Here is a 17,666-nt window from a genome sequence, read left to right as displayed (position 1 = left end):
GTTTCTTCACAAGATGTGAAAATAAATTACATACTAAAACATTGCAGAAAATAGTACTTCAGTTAGTCTACTTCAAAAATCAATATTCACATTTAATTCAATGTGTTACTTTTTTATTGTTTGTGAAATTTACTAGCTATTTCTGACTGAAAATTGTTTCTTCAACATTTTTTTTTCAGAGAATCAAAAATGTTTTTGCCGTTAAAGACACGTAATATAAAGTGAAATCGATTATTTTATTGCCATTTATAAATATTTTTTTATAAAAACTGAATCTGAAGCAGCAGTAGTAGTGTAGACGTGGTTGTTTTTGTTGTGATGTGTGGCTTGTTTCGGTTTTATTGCTAGAGACTGGGAGAATAGGTCTTGCATGGTTTCGTTCAGTAAACATACTGCCAAGTTAAATGGCTGATCAATCAATTTCACTGGAATCGATCTGCATCAGTTCAGCCTGCATGCACACACAGGGAGCCACTTTATTGTAAATCAATCATTTTGAAAACATCTCACAAAGGGGCCAGTCCTTACTAACAAGCCATACATTTAAACCTACAGGGTGCCACCCTTATCAGCCTACAAATCAGGAGCGCAGCCGACATCTGTTCTACTTCCTCCTCTTTTTATTTCGGCTCGGTAGGTTGAGCTCAGATCTTTAGTTTTGAAAAGAACAAGCCACGTAAGACCAGACTAATATCTTACTATAGAGCTAGTTTAATCACAGTCATCGTTTTTATAGACTGAAACCGAGGAGCATTGTAATCATAGGTTGTGTTTTGTAACTCTAAAAGTGTCTTTGTAGATATAAAATGACTTGCTATTGAAGTCTACACATTCTGAAGTAGATGATTTGTGTCATTGAATGTGCCTCTTTAAATATTAGCAGATGTTTGGAAAAGGTGTGTTTCCTACGTCGTCCTCCACACTTTTTTTGGACTGTAAAAATATCCATTTGTCAATGTGTTTTTTTCATTTACTGTTTTGGTTCAAATGTCCAGTGTAAATCAAGTAATGACGCAATATACCAGTCACCTGTAGAACACAAATACATCCATTTTAATTTGAGAAAATACAAAAAGAAACCATGTACAATTTATGTGCAAACTTTTTGTACAAGACAGTATGTTTTATCAGCAGGTTATATTTGACAGAGTCAGGTAGATCAGCTCAGCACCATCAATGTCTTCACGTCTGGTAGTCAAATCAGTCATTCTGCTATGAGAAACCCCATTTTCCTGTAATGAATATGCCAATAATTACATGTATGGATGGATGTTTTGATTATTTATTGAAGTGGAAGAAAAGACAGCAACAAAACCGTAATCCATATGCAAGTTCAGAATTAATTCCCTCCAAGTATTTATTTCATTACGGTGTATTTTCTTTATACAGTTTCTAAAACTTAAATCTGTCCTTTACAGTAGAATAAAATAGCCAAAATATGACAGTTGTGTATTACATAGCACATCAGTAAGGTTGCTTTATATGTTACTTTAATTAAACACTCTTGTATACATTGACAGGTGATCCAACGAAACATCATAGTTCTACTCAGCATCTTTCAGTCATTGCTGTTGCTGTTTTCAGTATCTGTAACCAAGGTGCTAGGATTTCAGCAGCTTGCATAGGCACATGATGCCCGTTTGAATGCCACTTTTCGCTCTAGTGGGTCTTACAGCGTTCCTCCTCTGGTCTTCCTGCACTGCCTGGCACTGTCCTGGCATGGAGGCAAGGATGGCTTGGATGTTCTCCATGCCAGTATTAGATGCCATGATATTCATCTAGTATTACGGACCAATGACTGACTGATGCTAGTAGATGGATACATTTCATGGCACTGTAGAAACTGTGATATGTGTACACTGTAGTATCTTCACAAGATGTACAAATAATATCATGCAATTTAAAACATTGCACATTTGTTGCAGTGGAGAAGAAAATATCAGTATCACTGTCATTAGGGCTACGAAAGGTAAAAAAAAAATGTAAGCCAGCTTTTCTTTGTAGTTTCGTCATCAGGATTGCTACCCGAGTATGTTTCGAAAAAGAAAGAAAAGGTCTGTAAACAAACAAGCGATTTTAACATTTCTAAACTATATGTGATAGTAACATTGAAATGCTGATGACAAAATGGAATGTAAAAACCTGATGGTTAATAATCCTCAAAAAGAAAGAGCTAGTTTGCTTTCTGCTTTCTTCAACGTGCATCTACACTCTTCTCATCAAATCAAACCTGCTGTCTTGACCGTGCCATTGGCCTTTCTTTGTAATGTAGTTCATTACAGGAAAAGGACCTTACATAGAAGAAACAATAAATAAATTGGACATTTAACTCCAATGGATTCTTTTTTAGGCTAGCAAGTATGTAGACAATCCAATTATACATAGTTTACTCACGTGTGTATTTTTTTTTTCTTCATTTATTAAGAAATCTACTTGCTACAAAGTGTAACACCACTGTAATCACAATTCATAAAATCACTTCAGGACCAAGCCTAATTGCCCAGTAGACAAACAAAGTAGAGATCCTTTTACTTTAGAACATAAACGTTGACTAGAACGGGCAGAATTTATACAACAGATTGATTATTCTTTTTCTCAATGCATGGATGAATATTAACGTCTCTTTTCTTGCATCTACAATCTATTAGCTCGCTTCTGATCTGATCCAATGATGTTCGCACAAGTACTTCTGCACGCTTTTTTTTTTACCAAGACCTAATTTAGGTCAAACATCACTAACTCATTACAGAAAGAGCAGAGCCCCTCCTCATCATGTGCATCTCTGAGATCATGTCTGTCTGAGGATCAACATCACTTTACCTGGAATTACAGAAAAGTGTCATCAGTCATTTAATATTGGTTTTCATCTCTGTTAGCTTATGAAAATGAAAGCATATATGCTGTTTTAGTAGTAGAGCTCGAGGTCCTTCAAAGCAGCCCGTTGAGTATCAAAGAGCACTCCAGATGGCAAGCTGAAATTGTACCTTTTTGACTCGGATTCACAGATCTTTGACGTGTATGCTGTTTTAGTAGTAGAGCTCGAGGTCCTTCAAAGCAGCCCGTGTGAGTATCAAAGAGCACTCCAGATGGCAAGCTGAAATTGTACCTTAAATGATTACGCTCATGGATAAAAAATAAGTATGTACTTATGTATAAATCTGACAGAGCACTTGAATCAAAGTTCAAAGGTCTGTGAAGCATTTGTATCAATATACATTCTACTTAAAGGTACAACATAGCCGTGTTGCCTTGATAGAAGTGAGTGACGTTCAAATCCATTCAGTACACAGCAAGAGTCATCCACAAGTTACAGCTTTGGCTGATAATTGAACATTATGATTGAGCTTAGAGTTTAAGGCATCACGGTTGGTCACAGGGAACATCCAAGCACTTTTCTGCCCTTGTGCCAACCTGGTGTCAGGCAGTGGCTACACCCAAAGGAGGAACCATTGATGCCCACTTTTCGCAATATGTGGCATTTTCAATTGGATATTTTATTAATTTTCTCAGCATTAAAGCTCAATCATTGTTGAATTATCAGCAGGTTACAGTAGTGTTCCATTCAGTCGTATTAACAGCAGAGCCACAGACGCAAACATGTTATAAGCCTCGATCACAGACGGTTTTCCCACACCAGCAGTCATGGATGATGGAAAGACATCAACAGGAGTAGTGCATATCCTCAATGTATTGCCAATTCCAAAGAGCTACGTTGGGGATGGCCATTTGCATTAGGTACAGCAAACATTTCCATGTGTATACGTGCCTAAACGGTCTGTAGGGATGGAAATGGGCATCCTTCCCTGAGCCACACGTTCAGGTTACTTCAGGCAGCCTTCGGCACACACCATGCACAAATACAGTCACGCAAGCACTCGTTTCCCTGAACAAAACCATTCAGTTAACAGCCTGTGACGTCAGCCTCAAACTCAGAGGAGAACCGAGGGAAAGCTTTGACTCTTCTGCGAGCAGTGCTGGAGTTATTATGTGGTAGTGCAAAACGAAACGGACAACGGATACGCAACACAATCGGCGGGGCTGATCTTTGGGTAGTGTTTGGATGAAGTGAACGACGGTGACCCTCATCCTCCATTATAGCGCCCTCTGCATGGAGTCAGGTCACGGCAGAGGTGAAATATATTGCAATGAATCACAGAAAGTACTTTTTTCTTTTGTTTGCCTGTTAACATAATTTCAAAAAGTGCTAGGGGCTGTACAATCCTTACTTGATTGTCATTATGTACATCACTATGTATACATATATAAAAGTATGGAAGTAACATTAAAGGTATACACATAGGAAGTCCCTTCCAGTTCTCAATCGCTTCAAACCCTCGAGTCGAACAAGGGAAAAACAATGTGTCGCCATCATCACAGTCATGGTTTCGCGATTAGTGCTCGTCTTTTACAGCAGGATGACCCAAGTCCCTCCGTAATGGTAAAGGATTCATTCAGCATTCATCTTCGACTTCTCGGATAGGTGGAATCAGACTGCTAGTGGATTTGTACTGATTGACTTGGTTGGCCATGTGAGTGCTCATGGGCTTGATTTGAATGTTCCTTGGGTATGCGTTTTCTGCTTCATCTGTAAACCATCTCTTTTCTGTGAGACAGCCGGGCGGGAGAGAAGCAGAAGACGAGAAACACAGCATTAATATCAGCTGTTTAAAGCAGGGTCATGCATCTCTACAAAGAAAAAAAAGAAGAATCATCCCACACTCTCTTTCTCGCTCTATACAGTACATGAACTTGAATTCACATTCAGAAAGACACAGGGTGAAACACACATTGTTGGACCTATTACTGATTTCATGAGGCAGCAAAATGTACGGTATGTAAAAGTATTTACAGCCGTATTGTAGCCAAATAGGAATGACTGTATCATGCTGTGTATTTGAGCACGTTATCACACGATCACGAAATCAGGCGTTTAATTTGGAATTGTGTCCTATGAGCACTTAAACCAGGCGTAAGGCCGGCATCCTTCCCCATCACATTCACGTTCTCCTAGGCAGTGTCATTTTCCAGCACTCCAACTATTCCTCCAACTTGAAATGTGCTGCACACCTTGGAGTGTCAGGCTGCGACGAGCCGTGGGGGGAGAGTGTCACGCGCAGTCGTTTGATGTAAGTGGAGCTGTGCCTGAGGTGGTGCAAGGAGTCAGCCACCTCGCTCCGTTCCCCTGAGTTTACTACTGATGCTGGCACTTACATCACCCCGAGACATCCTCTGGCTCCGCAAGGGTTAAAAGAGCCAATTTCAGCAGCACAAGGACTCTCATCATGGCTCCCCTCTCTCACGGATATTTGAGATGAATTTGGGCTGAGAGCGGAACGTGAAACCACTTTCGCCTGGTTTGAGTGGGGAACTTTTAACGATTTACCGAATCTACGTTTTTGCATTAATGCAGCCGTAAGCCACGAGAGGTTGTAAAATACTATAATTTTACTTTAAAAGATGTTTTTAGGCACAACGCAAAGTGGCGAATATGAGAAAAGCCACCAATGCATATCGCATAGCGATATTGGCCAGGCTGGTTAATCAACCAATCTGGAGATTGACACAAGTGGCAGTTTGCCATTTGTTAAAATGATAAATTCTATATTTATTGAACAATAGAAATATTATGAAGAGAATTAGTTGACTTTTTTTATTTGAACAAATATTGTATGATATGCATGTTTGTGCGATGCAATTATTTTTATTTAAATGTCAAACATAAGAATAACAACGTAGTAAATATAATTATATTAAATATGCAATTTTATTACAGTTCGGAAAATTTTATAGAATTTGATTGAACGACATGGAAACAAATCATTAAATCAGATTTTATTATTTTCCAAATACCTTATTTGAATTGAACGTTAAGTGAAACAAATACATTTTGATAATCTACATGTGCAACAATGTGCAGACACACTGACCTCTCACACAATGCAGTTTTGCTTTGAGAAAGAAAGAAAACCTAATGAGAGGTAAATGAACAAGAGGAACTCAAGTCGAGGGGGACTACTGAAAGAGAGATCTCTGGGACCTATCAGATGGACGGAGGTAGAGAGAGGATGATAGTCAACCGCATGCAATGCTGGGATGGTCCTGAGCATGACAAGAGTTAGGCAGTAGCAGCAGCCATTTGCTTTCAGTTAGAAAGCAAAGGTGAAAAGTAGGCATGATTTCTTTGGAAATTAAAATCAAAATCCCCTCTCATAACTGCTCCACAAAAGGACAAAGTTATGATTAAAAGATCCCACAACAGGTGCTGTATCATGCAGAATCATTAACTTGCATACCTGGGCCCATTCTATTCATCCTTGTTGCACTTTAGAAAAAAAAGTGGTCTATGTAAGTTTTACAGCGTTTAAGGCAAGTAACAGGTCTCAAACAGAACTGACATATCATATCCCTACATTTTTAGTCTGGTTGTGAATTAAAAATCATAACCATCTTTATTTTACACAAATGGGAAACGATTCTTATGAAACTAAGTAGTAAAAATGTTACTACTGCAAATTGAGGACTTAATTAATATGAAATATTATTATGATTACAATTTTATCCAATTAAAAACAATTAGTATTGTAAAACTCTTGAAAAGGACATAATGTGCTTCTCAAATCTGGGAAACTAGATCACATGTTAACTAATATAACCTATTCTCTAAGGGGGGGTAGCGAACAAACTATAAACTGTTGAATTAACTTTTAGGCACGCATTGTAACAGGCACTGAAATCAATGCAGGGTTTTACAACATCCCATAATACCTTGCAGCTCATCATTCTGGTGAGAGATAAGTCTCAAAATCAACAGCTTCATGAAAACGGTATATGTAGATGATAAAGGTTTCAAAGCTGGAACTTTTAAAAGATCAACACTTAAACGATCCAAAGCTTCTTTACACACCGTAGGGGTTTCTGCACCTGCAAGGCATGTAGGGATGGTGTGAAATCATTTATGCTATGATAATGTCTCTAAACCCTACCTGGGACATTAAAAAAATCACTAGAGCATAACTAAAAATAAGCCACTAACACAGACTAAAAACATGATGATGCAATTTGCAGTTCTCACACACACAGACATAATGATTGGACAAACAGGAAGGCAAGAAATTAATTAATGCTTTTTCCTCACTCTTATATGTGGATTAAAGACCAAAAATTACTATATTACCTACACAACAAATTAGTGCTGGGCAGTATGACCAAACATTTATATCACGGTATTTCCAGCACTACAACAAATGCTGATGGAAAAAATTTGCCTCCATTTCTGGAACATTATTAAGCTTAATAAATATTAACTAAACAGTTCTAGATGTCTGCATGGGACCTGCAAAATTCATAGTATCATTAATCATTCATCCACTTAAAATTCCTATATTTAGTCCTGTGCTTTAACAAATCTAAGCTGGTGCAGACTTTTGAAATGCAGACCTCTAGTTCACAGGTTGATTGTGTTTGTACAAATGCAGCAGCGATATGCAGATATGGTCCTGGTTACAGTGCACTGGCGATGAGGCAATGATCAAATGGTCATAGAGTCGTGTGTGTGGTCAAGGCAAGGGCCACATGCACATAACAATGAAGCAAACTCACAAACAACATGGAACGCTGAGTACAAACACACACAGCATCCTTTCTGTACAAAGTGTGCTAAAACCACAGAAGTGAACAAACGCGCACACACACACACACACACGCTCGCTCTGCTGGGTTAAAGAGAAATGAAGGCCAACTTACTTCTGTTTGTCACGGGCTTCACGTGCTTTGCTGCTGCGGTTCTGCCGGTTCGTGGCGGGGATGGAGTGAACAGATGAGCTCTTCTTGCTGGATGAATGAGAGGAATGGGAGGAGTGGGACAGGCTCGCTCGGGACTGGCCCGCGTTGTGGTCAAACTGCATCAGACAGAAGATCAGGTCCGTGGGCACCAGCTCAAAATCATAAGGCGGGTTTGTGATGACATATCTGCACACATGGAAAAATTATGTTCAAGGATCTCATTTAAGAGGAAATAAAGCATTTAACTTTGTTTTTAATATGTCATTTTGCACAGGTTTTAGCATAAAGTGTAAAATTTCTGCACCACTTATAGTTTAACCACACAAGCTTGGATGGGAGAAAGATCATGACTGATCTGAAAGTTTCCAGCAACTCCTAACACTGTTAATGATCATTCAAATGTGCCACACAATCCTGATCCTCTCATGAAGCACACAAGGGGCTCTTACAGTTGATTCTAATAGTCAAATGTTAGCATGTGGATAAACTTACAACTGAATTCTAATAAGCACAAAATACACTTAATGCACTTAATGATAATGAAAAAGTTAGAGGTCTCTACTGATTAAATCATATTTAAAAATGTTTCCCCTCATTCTAACCAACATTCTGGATAAAAATATTCACTGAGCTTGCAAAATGATTTATGGGATAGCTTTATCCATGAAGGACACGTGGCAGTGTCTTAGGTTTTGGATAAAATGTGGCACACTACAGTACACTTTTTGAATGCTTTTAAAAGAAGTCTCTTCATGAAGGCTGCATTTATTTGATAAAAAAAAACGATCACTATCACTTTTGGTAAATTTCAATATAAGTATTAATTTCTTTGGGGGGGAAAAAACGTACTGACTTCCTTTTTAAATCATACTTTTGAATAATAATTTAAAAGCAAGCATAAATTTGTGGAAATTTTGATCAGGTGTGTTGCCTAGGTAGGGACCTCACACCTCACTAGGTTTATAATAATGTGGGTTTTATTGTTATTTCCCAGTAGTGAAGCTGGATTATAGGCCTAGTGAAATAAAGAGCTAAAACCCTACTGATAAAGAGGTGAATAGGTAAAATGGACAGCTCACCTTTTTGTGCACTGGCTAGTTGTACTTAAATGTGCATCTCGCAATCTATAGATTCCAAAGCACAGCATGTTGTACGTTTTTAATGCTTTACAAAATAAGTCTCCGTAGCAACCACCATCCTGAAAAAGAACACACAATAGTGCTTTAATTGTTCATTCATAACTTTCAAATGCTTATTTCAGGCATGACAGAGCCAACTTGAGTGCAAGAGCAGGTGTTGTTTGCCTCATTCATTGCATCTGTATCCTAGTGTGATCTCTACACTTCTATAATGAAGTATGTGGCATTACTTTAACAGTGCTGGATAGTACACAATAATCACATTCAGGTCTATGTGATAAATAAGTTAAGTCAAAAGTAATCAAAAAGTAGTCAGACTACATTACCTAACGTGTGTAATCCAGATGATGTTACTAACTACAATTTATTTCCTGTAATTTGTAATCAGTAACGTAATCTACTCAGCACTGGATACAGAAATACCATGAAAGATTTAAGGCAGCGTTATTTTTTTACCCACAGACTTTGCATGTTCAGCTCGTTCACTTTGCATTAGCAGGCAGGGGAAGCATCGGCCAGGGAACGAGCCCTGTTGGGGAAAGTGCCAAAACGTGTCAGCTCCTCTTAACCATCCACTTACCCCCAAGTCTGCGAAGGGCCCATCGTAGAGGGCCAGCTGGGCGACCCGACACCTGTCCCTGTTAGCCAGCGTCTGCGGCGTGCTGTAGCCACCTCTCAGCGCGTTCTCCTCAGCCAGCAGGCCCTCCAGCTCCGGAGTGGCGCCTCCCGTGACCAGTGTCCGGATCAGGGTGAGGATATTATCATTGAAGTATGTCTGCCAAGATAAAGGAGAGGATCCGGACGTGAGCGCCATTAGAGTCACAACTCAAGACAGTCAGGATTTTGGAGCTGTCCCAAGCACTGTTATCTAGACCCTGATCTGTCTCTTCTCATTTCACTCCCTGGGAGGGGAAGAGACACAGGAATGCAATTACGCCAGCTGTTGTTGTTGTTGTTGTTGTTGTCGTCGTCTCCTCCCCACACCCATTCATTTTGGTAACACCAGCCACGCTTAACAGGGGAGCGTTTTGCACACGAGGACATTTTAATTATCATTATTGTAGCTAATTGTAGATTACATACAATGAAGAATAGATCTCATAACACAACAAGTCGGGGACATTTATCTTGTACAGTGGGGTCCAAAAGCCTGAGACCAGTAGTGAAAGTTTTAGCATTTTTTAACAGTTTAGATGAATAGTTGAATCTGTTTGCTTTAATGATAATATGTTTAGGTAAAGCATGATGAGCCATGTTATCCTGCATTCATTAACATGGTTAGTGTCATAATTTAAATAGTGACCTACAAATATTTCTTATTTACTTCACCTCATAACATTTATACACTACTATTTAAGGTCTGGGTCAGTAAGACTTTTTAATGTATAATAGTTTTCTATTTTTTGAAATGCAATTTATTCCTGTGATGACAAAGCTGTATTTTTAGCATCAAGTTTTCAGTGTCACGTACGTGATCTTTCAGAAATCATTCTAATATGCTGATTTGCTGCTAAAGAAACATTCCTTATTATTATCAATGTTGAAAACATTTGTGCTGCTTAATATTTTTTTTTTTGCCCCCAGGATTCTTTGATGAATAGAAAGAACAGCATTTATTTTTGAAATAGGAATCTTTTGTAACATTATAAATGTATTTACTGTCACATTTGATCAATTTAATGTCTATGCTGAATAAAAGTATTAATTTCTTTAAAAAAAAAGTGCTGACCCCAAACTTTCTAACAGTAGTGTATTTTAAATCCTAAAAAGTATCTTAATTCCAACTTTCAATCAGATTCTGCATCCTTGACAGTGGTTTAAAGTGGTTTCTGACTTGTGGACCTCACTGTATCTTGTCCATCAAATGTTCTTCAGTGTCACTGATGATAAAGTTGTCAAATGATTAACGTATAAAAATAAAAGATTCCACTAAGATCACAAGGTCGTTCGTGTGAGCACCAGAGGGCTGTGTCGCCGCGAGATCATGCTAGAGTGACACCTCTCCGGGCCCCTGACAGCAGCATTCAGCCGAATGATGGATGAGAGCTGTCTATTAGCAGGCTTCACCTTTGTCCACAGTGAAATGCACTTGAAGGCTGCTTTGTTCTAGCTTCACTCAAAGTGAAAGGTACTGGAATTAAGCCATCATATGGATAAGGGGATAGCAGCGGTCGTAGGTGGTGAGGGGGAAGAAAAGAAGAAGAGAGAATGGGGAAAAAGGGAAAAAAGGTATCTTTCCTAATCTACCCAAGATGACATTGTTAGGAGATTAGAGCTCTTGGACCCCACAGCAGCCCACCTTTGCGTGTCAAGGCATGCCATTAAAGAAAACTTGAGCACTTACCTTGTTAAAAGATCTAATAAGACTCTTGAAAGTTAATTTCATGACACATTATATGAGGAGTCTTGGCAACAACTTTCCTTTTGATGTCAGCGCCACTGACAGTGCTGTCTGATCAATGTGGCATTTAATTTACCAACCTCTGCCTACTGGTAACACCTGAGCTCTACATCTAAAGCACTGCACAGCCGGAGGATGTCTCTTTCCTATACATTATTTCAGAGGATTAGCAGTGAGACATGCCTTCATGTAATTCTATATGACATGCCATGATGGGAGAGAAATGACTGTGCACCTTTTGACAGGTTGCTTTGTTCACCAAATCACTGGCTGCTTTTGAATACGAACGGAAAGATCATCTGAAGCCTAGCAGATAATATGAAGGATCCTTCATACAATGAAAGGATCTGAATCGACTTATTCTGCGGGGATAATTTCTTTAACAGATTTATGTATGCTAATCTGTTTAAAGGAATTCAAATCAGTAAATAGGTGTCAACGTGGCAGCTGTTTAGCTACTAACTCACCGCACTCATCAGGGAGTCCAACACGCTGATGGCGAACGCGGTACCGCAGGCAAACGGCTGGGTCAGATACAGCTCCGTATCTGGGTCGTCATCGTCGTCTTGGTCCAAAAACTGAACGTTGGAGTCATTCACTGCAGCACAGAGAGAGACAGTTTACAACCGGGCAAAACAACTGTGCAGAAGAGTCAATCAATGTCCTTCAAAGGGTGAAGTAGAGTGTCTCACCAACCAGCAATAAACGGGGTAATGAAGTCAAATAAACAATGAGCAAAAAAAAAAACAACTGCATGCACGTCAGTAGGCATGCATTCTGGAGATTAATACAGGTTGAAATAGTGATACCTGCACAATGCAGTGCCCAAAAATGGTGGATCTATCTTGAATCTGATTAACTTGGAAGGGATAGTTTACATAATGACATTTCTGTTTCTGAGAGAAGTTGTGATGTCTGATATGTAAATGGATTGTTCTTTGGAGCCAGATGTTTTCAATAAATAACACTAAACAAAAATTATCTGAATAGTTTGTTTATAAATCAGACTGATCCTGATTACTGACTCAATAATTCAGTCACAGCGGTATCAGTAACAGATCATTAAAGGGGAAGATCATCAGTAAATAAAGACTTACATTTTTCTTTGTTAGTTTCTCATACAGCTATTGTATGACTTCAAAAGATTTGGGATATAGTAAACAAGTATTCTGACCTACTTTTATTAAGCTTTTGGATCCTTTTTTAAACTTGAAAGCCTCAATCCCCATTCATCGTAATTGCATGGAGAAGAGTGACGAGTATAATTCTTTGAAATTTCTCTTTTTGTGTTGTACCAAAGAAAGACAGTTCTACATATCTGGAACAACACAAAGATCTATGAATGATGACAGAATTGTTATTTTTGGGTAAACTATTACTTGAAGTGTTATTTACACTTCTATTTACTTAAAAGTGAAGTTTACAATTGTCAAAAAAAGTCAAGTTACACAGCACCCTTGTAAAAATGTAGGTCCACTTATATAAAAGAACCCGTTTTTAAACAGCAGCAGCAGTCAGACTGCTTTGAGGCTATTGTGTATGGTCGCAGTGGCCAATGTATAGAGACAATGCCCTGAAATCCTGCTCGGTTTGAACACAGCCTCACACAATCTTTGTTTCACCCCCTTTCAAAATCTATGCTTCAGAGATTAGGGCCAGCACCAAAATAACTAAATAAAAATAAACAGCTTAAAGCAAGGTTTGATCTGGGTTTTTTTTTTCTAATTTGATTTCTTCCCAGACTTCCTGTGAGCTAAGGAAGAGAAATGTCAGTCTTTCAGACAGGCCGCTGATGAAAAGGAGCCCGGGCCAGAGAATTGAACTGCAGGGAGATGCTATGGAAACAGCCACAAGGACAGACTCGCATGATCAAAGGCCTAGTGATGCTCTGAGAAAGAAAGAAAAAAAATCTGTAAAAAAAGGCCAAAAACAAGACAGTCAATTTCAACCAGAACTAAGGATAAAAATGTGTTCAAAGTGATGCCATGGGAGCAGGCCTCAGCTGCAGCGAGAGAAATCAAGACAAGCCGATGAAGGAGGCAGTGCATCAGAGTAGGACAAAGGCGCAGCTTACCCAGTTCTGTTATCATTTGTATGTTGGTTCCACTGTTTTTTTCCTGACTGAATGAAACCAAAGGCAGTAGTTTGCCAGGCTTAGCTAATGATGATAAAACAGTGTTGAGGGGAGACAGTTATTGAAACAAGTTCAAAGCCAGAGAAAGAGAAAGCATAAACGAGAGTATCATGTCAAGAGTGGGATTAGAAATCTAAAGGTAGTGTGTGAGGATGAAGCGCTTCTATGAGAACTCCATGGAACAGTTCGGCCGTGTTTGTTCATGATAACGGGGATGTCGTGCAGGCTTAGGTATCTACTGCACTGCAAATAGGAGAGAGATTACTATGAACCATTTAGAAGAGAAAACGAATCACTCTAAACATGTTTTTCAACATGTTTCTGGTGTAATCGTACATGTTCCAACACTAAAACTGCAGGCCTGATTTACCAAGTGCTCCATTGACAGTCAATGATTCGCTCGTGTACAGAATCTGCTGATAAAGTTGTTTCAAAAATGTTGCATTTTACGCTACATTTAGGCTAAACATTTTTCAATCTGTGCAAAGAACTTCTAGTTGAGTTATTACAACAAAAACTTAGTATAGTTTGATCCACTGAACAGATGACAGTATGCTGTGTGACAAGAATATGAGAAAGAAATGGATGAAAAAAAGAAAGGAAAATGATTGGAGAAAAGCCAAGACTTCAGGTGATGCAGCAATGAAAACAGTTGCAGCTGAAGAGTGATCAACCCATGTGGGTTTTTTTTTTAATGGCTGATGGCCCATGTATTTATATAAAAAATTTAATGATGACAAAAAGATATACATTTTACACAATTTTAAATAATAAATTAATAAAAAATATGAATATATACACTACAGTTCAAAGGTTTGGGATCAGTAAGATTTTTTTATGTTTTTGAATGCAGTCTCTTATGTTCACCAAGGCTGAATTCATCAAAACAACCGTTTTCTATTTTAATATATTTTAAAATGTCTTTTTTTTTTCTTATGATGCGAATCTGAATTTTCAGCAGCCATTACACGAGTATTCAGTGACACATGATCCTTCAGAAAATATTTTAATATAATATAATTTGGTGCTCAAGAAATATTTCTTATTATCATCAATGCTGAAAACAGTTTTGCATTTTTTTTTTAAGTATCGATCGTTCCAAAAGAACAGAATTTATTTTAACTAAAATTCCTATGTAACTTTGTAAAATATTGTACAGTCACTTATAATAAATTCTAAATGCATAAATTTCCTCTTTTTTTTTTAACTGCCCCCACACTTCTGAATGGTAGTTTATATCAACAATGGAAATTCATTTCATTTTATGAGTGATTTATATGTGCAATGTATTCCTTTACTTACTAAAGGCGGGCATGTGATTTTTTTTACTCACAAAACATTTCAGATATAGTTTCCTGTCAGCAATGAATATTCACAGGAAAACAGAATTTAAGAAACAACCAATTCACATCACTATAAACATTGTAACTCGTGTTAACTACACTATCATGTCTACAATTCTTGAGAGTATTATTAGCTTGAATATCCAGCTTTTACTTCTTGAATTACAGAAGGACATTGCCAAGAGGCTGAAAATATCCTCTCAACTCAAAGTCAAAGTCTCGCTTTTAAATTAGTCAATGTCAAGTATTAGTCAATGTCTTTAATGACAGATGATAGGGAGAGCTTTCATATAAGATTATGCTGATTATTCTTGAGTTGCTCTTTGTTCTTTTTTGAATATTTGTTTCACCTCTACCAATATGCCAGAAACCTTTAGTAAATCAGGCCCCATGTGTCCAAGATGTAGGACTTTGCAACCCCTCAGTGAGGAGGACTTCTGGATCTCGTGTTAAGAGGACAGAAGTACATATGTGTATGTGTGCGTGTGAGGAGCGTGTTTTGCATGAAGTTTTAAGCGTCTGTGCATTTTTTGAAGCCTTTCTGGTGTAACTCGCTGTAATTGGGTCAGTGGAGAGTTGGAGCGACCGGTCTCTGGTGCTTTAGTGCCCTCTGAGATCTAAAACTTTCACGAGTCCCCCCCACCATGGGAATAGTGCCACCCTCATTGTTATTTATAAATGGATCCATTTTGCTACTACATGCTTTTTTTCACTCCCTATAAGTCTAGGTCTCTTCCAGTGCATTAAAGGCACAACTGATGAGGACGCGACATTGACCAAGTCGGTGAAATATTCAGGTGCGCCATTACACACATCACAGACACACACTTCATAAGGAACACATCAGCGTGGCTTGATACGGGAGTTTAGATTCTAATCACACTTGACTTTGACATGTAAGCAGTATGACTGCAGTCGCATCTCACCGAGTTCAGTTATGATCGGGATGTTTGATCCCGTGGTGATGGATGCCTGTCGCACTAATCCGTGCACTGGACTGTTATCTGCAGATGACCTATCCATCCCTGGAGGTGTGAAACCTGGAAGAGAAAGAGGAAAGAGACTGTCGCATTACACTCTGCTTATGGTGCCAAAACAGATTCAAGGTTTGCAATGGTGACCAAACCAGTAGCTTAACAGGCAGGCCATGCAAATAAGATTTTCTTGGTATAATGCTAAAAGTAGTGAACATATAGTAGAGTTTGTGGTGGCAGGATACGAGCGGACTGTCACTCCAGTCCAAAACAGTGAAATACAGATCCTCCGCTTTTAAGGGTCAGCTCAGGCATATTTAGCATTTGCTGCCTTCCATCAACTAGCAGGTATAAATTTTATATGCTGTTCATTTTGTTACCATAAAAGTGGTGAAGTGGATCCTGAAAACCTTTTATGTGAAATGCCATGAAATACAAGCAGGAGTGACAAGAGTATGAATTCACATGACTTGACACTTTTGCATTTCCTCAAGCTGACAAATAAACACTTTAAATCAGTAATGCTATATGCATAATGCATTGGCCCTGTTTTGACATCCATCGACTGGAGAAAAATGCAAGCGTATAGTTTTTACAGTGACAAACATAATGCGGGGAAAAGATTCAGGTCACAAAGTTTTCAAAGGGCTGCAGGATTCTGAACAGGGGTTGTCCTTCTTCTCAATGGGGAAGTTCAATAGACTAGCTCTCTCTGTAGCTCTAAACAAAAGAATATACAACAGAGAGAGACTAAGACTTCATCTTAAATGTGCAGAGAATAATCCCGTCTCCTGTTGTGTGAATTGTGAAGACATCAGATATGCAGTGACAGTCAGAGTCGACCATCTGGCATACTGAAAAGCATTTTAGCATCAGCTGATAAATCAGAGCAATCGGATACCAATAAACAAGAGCAATGTTACTGTTGATTGTACTTTTTTTCTCTCTCTTTTTTTTTTGGTATTGGTATTTTACACTGTAAAGCTTCTGAACAATTCAATGCAAGAATATTCTGAATATACATGAATATAAAATATACATGCAAGAATATTCTGATATTAATCAGAATTTGGTCATATTCTGTCATAACCAGATTAAGACAATATTCTGATCCCAACGAATAAACAGCTGGTTTGTGCCTGTATTAAGCGGAGTATTTTGAGTCATAATATTAGAATATTGAATGAAACTATTGTTAATTTCATTAACAAAATCATAATAAAATATGTATTTTATGACTACAACAAGACGAAGACAAAACAACAGTGAATAATTATACATTAACTAAATGACTAAATCAACATACAATATCGTTGATGTGACTAAAAATCTGTCCAAAAAAAATCTGCCATCAAACCTTCTCAGTGACAAACTAGATCTAAACTAAAATAATTCCAAACATAGATCTTGTCTATACTCTTTGCAATTGAGTTTGCTCGATAAATGCACTTAAGCAACTTCTGTACCACAACACAAAGTTTTTTTGTTGTTGTTTTAGTAAAAATACATTATTTTACATTGTATTTAAAAATACAAGGGGTCATATGATGCGATTTCAAGTTTTCCTTTCTCTTTGGAGTGTTACAAGCTCTTGGTGCATAAAGAAGATCTGTAAAGTTGCAAAGACTAAAGTCTCAAATCCAAAAATATATTCTTTATAAAAGTTAAGAGTCAACCACGCCTACCTAAAACAGCTCATTCTAACACGCCCCCACATGTCTACGTCACTATGTGGAAATATTAGCATAACGCCACCCAAATGTGCGTGCAAAGAAAGAAGGCGTGGTTTCAGGAACAGCAGTAGTGTTGATGCAGCCATGTCAGTGAGACGCTGTGTGATTCAGTGCGAAAGCAAAAGCACTTTATTTGGCCTTCCGGAAGTAGATGCAATTA

At 38.2% G+C, this 17,666-nt stretch overlaps 1 protein-coding gene across 3 annotated transcripts in view; it reads right to left on the bottom strand.

The window, feature by feature from the left end:
* Positions 1-3,115: 3,115 nt before the first annotated feature.
* LOC107698159 (calcium-activated potassium channel subunit alpha-1) overlaps positions 3,116-17,666 on the bottom strand; it is a 248,967-nt gene continuing 234,416 nt past the window's right edge. For all 3 annotated transcript variants that reach the window (XM_016499115.1, XM_016499116.1, XM_016499117.1), the window contains 7 exons: positions 15,726-15,839; positions 11,790-11,920; positions 9,502-9,696; positions 8,862-8,980; positions 7,744-7,968; positions 6,294-6,322; positions 3,116-4,603 (listed from right to left, as the gene is read on the bottom strand). In XM_016499115.1, coding sequence (XP_016354601.1) covers positions 4,452-4,603; positions 6,294-6,322; positions 7,744-7,968; positions 8,862-8,980; positions 9,502-9,696; positions 11,790-11,920; positions 15,726-15,839 — 965 coding nt within the window. In that variant the 3' untranslated portion in view covers positions 3,116-4,451. The remainder of the gene's footprint in view (positions 4,604-6,293; positions 6,323-7,743; positions 7,969-8,861; positions 8,981-9,501; positions 9,697-11,789; positions 11,921-15,725; positions 15,840-17,666) is intronic.

The sequence above is a fragment of the Sinocyclocheilus anshuiensis genome, unplaced genomic scaffold (assembly GCF_001515605.1).
Source record: "Sinocyclocheilus anshuiensis isolate Anshui unplaced genomic scaffold, SAMN03320099.WGS_v1.1 scaffold1734, whole genome shotgun sequence".
Classification (NCBI taxonomy): Eukaryota; Metazoa; Chordata; class Actinopteri; order Cypriniformes; family Cyprinidae; genus Sinocyclocheilus; species Sinocyclocheilus anshuiensis.
This window is presented reverse-complemented; position numbering and strand designations above follow the sequence as displayed.